This window comes from Trypanosoma equiperdum, assembly GCF_001457755.1.
Source record: "Trypanosoma equiperdum strain OVI genome assembly, contig: ctg_194, whole genome shotgun sequence".
Classification (NCBI taxonomy): Eukaryota; Euglenozoa; class Kinetoplastea; order Trypanosomatida; family Trypanosomatidae; genus Trypanosoma; species Trypanosoma equiperdum.
Window position 1 is genome coordinate 11,535 of NW_027124004.1, and position 406 is coordinate 11,940.

Consider the following 406-nt stretch of genomic DNA (forward strand, 5'->3'; position numbering starts at 1 on the left):
AGATGGAGAGAAGGACAAAAAGTGCACATTAAATGAGGATTCCAAGGAAGAAGCAGAAAAAGCAAACCAAGAAGGCAAAGATGGGAAAAATAAGGATGGGAAAGCCACAAACACCACAGGAAGCAATTCATTTGTCATTAAAAAGGCACCTCTTTAGCTTGCATTTTTTCTTTTTTAATTTTTTCCCCCCTCCCTTTAAAAACTTTGCTACTTGAAAACTTTCTGATATATTTTAACACCTAAAAATCCAACCGAGAAATTATTATTGTTGGCTTCCTGCACGTGTAAATTTTTTTATAGCTAAAAATTTTTCTCTTTTCTCTGTTTTTTTTCTAGCAAACAAAAAAGATAAGAAGGAGATTAGGGAGGGTTTCCCGGCTCAGGATCAGTCTTATTGTTATGGTTA

The 406-nt window shown here is 34.5% G+C and overlaps 1 pseudogene across 1 annotated transcript in view; it reads left to right on the forward strand.

The window, feature by feature from the left end:
- TEOVI_000053800:pseudogene overlaps positions 1-49 on the forward strand; it is a 1,333-nt pseudogene extending 1,284 nt beyond the window's left edge. The window contains exon 2 of the mRNA in view: positions 1-49. This exon is cut by the window's left edge and continues 32 nt beyond it. Within this exon, the coding sequence occupies positions 1-49 (49 nt within the window).
- Positions 50-406: the final 357 nt, after the last annotated feature.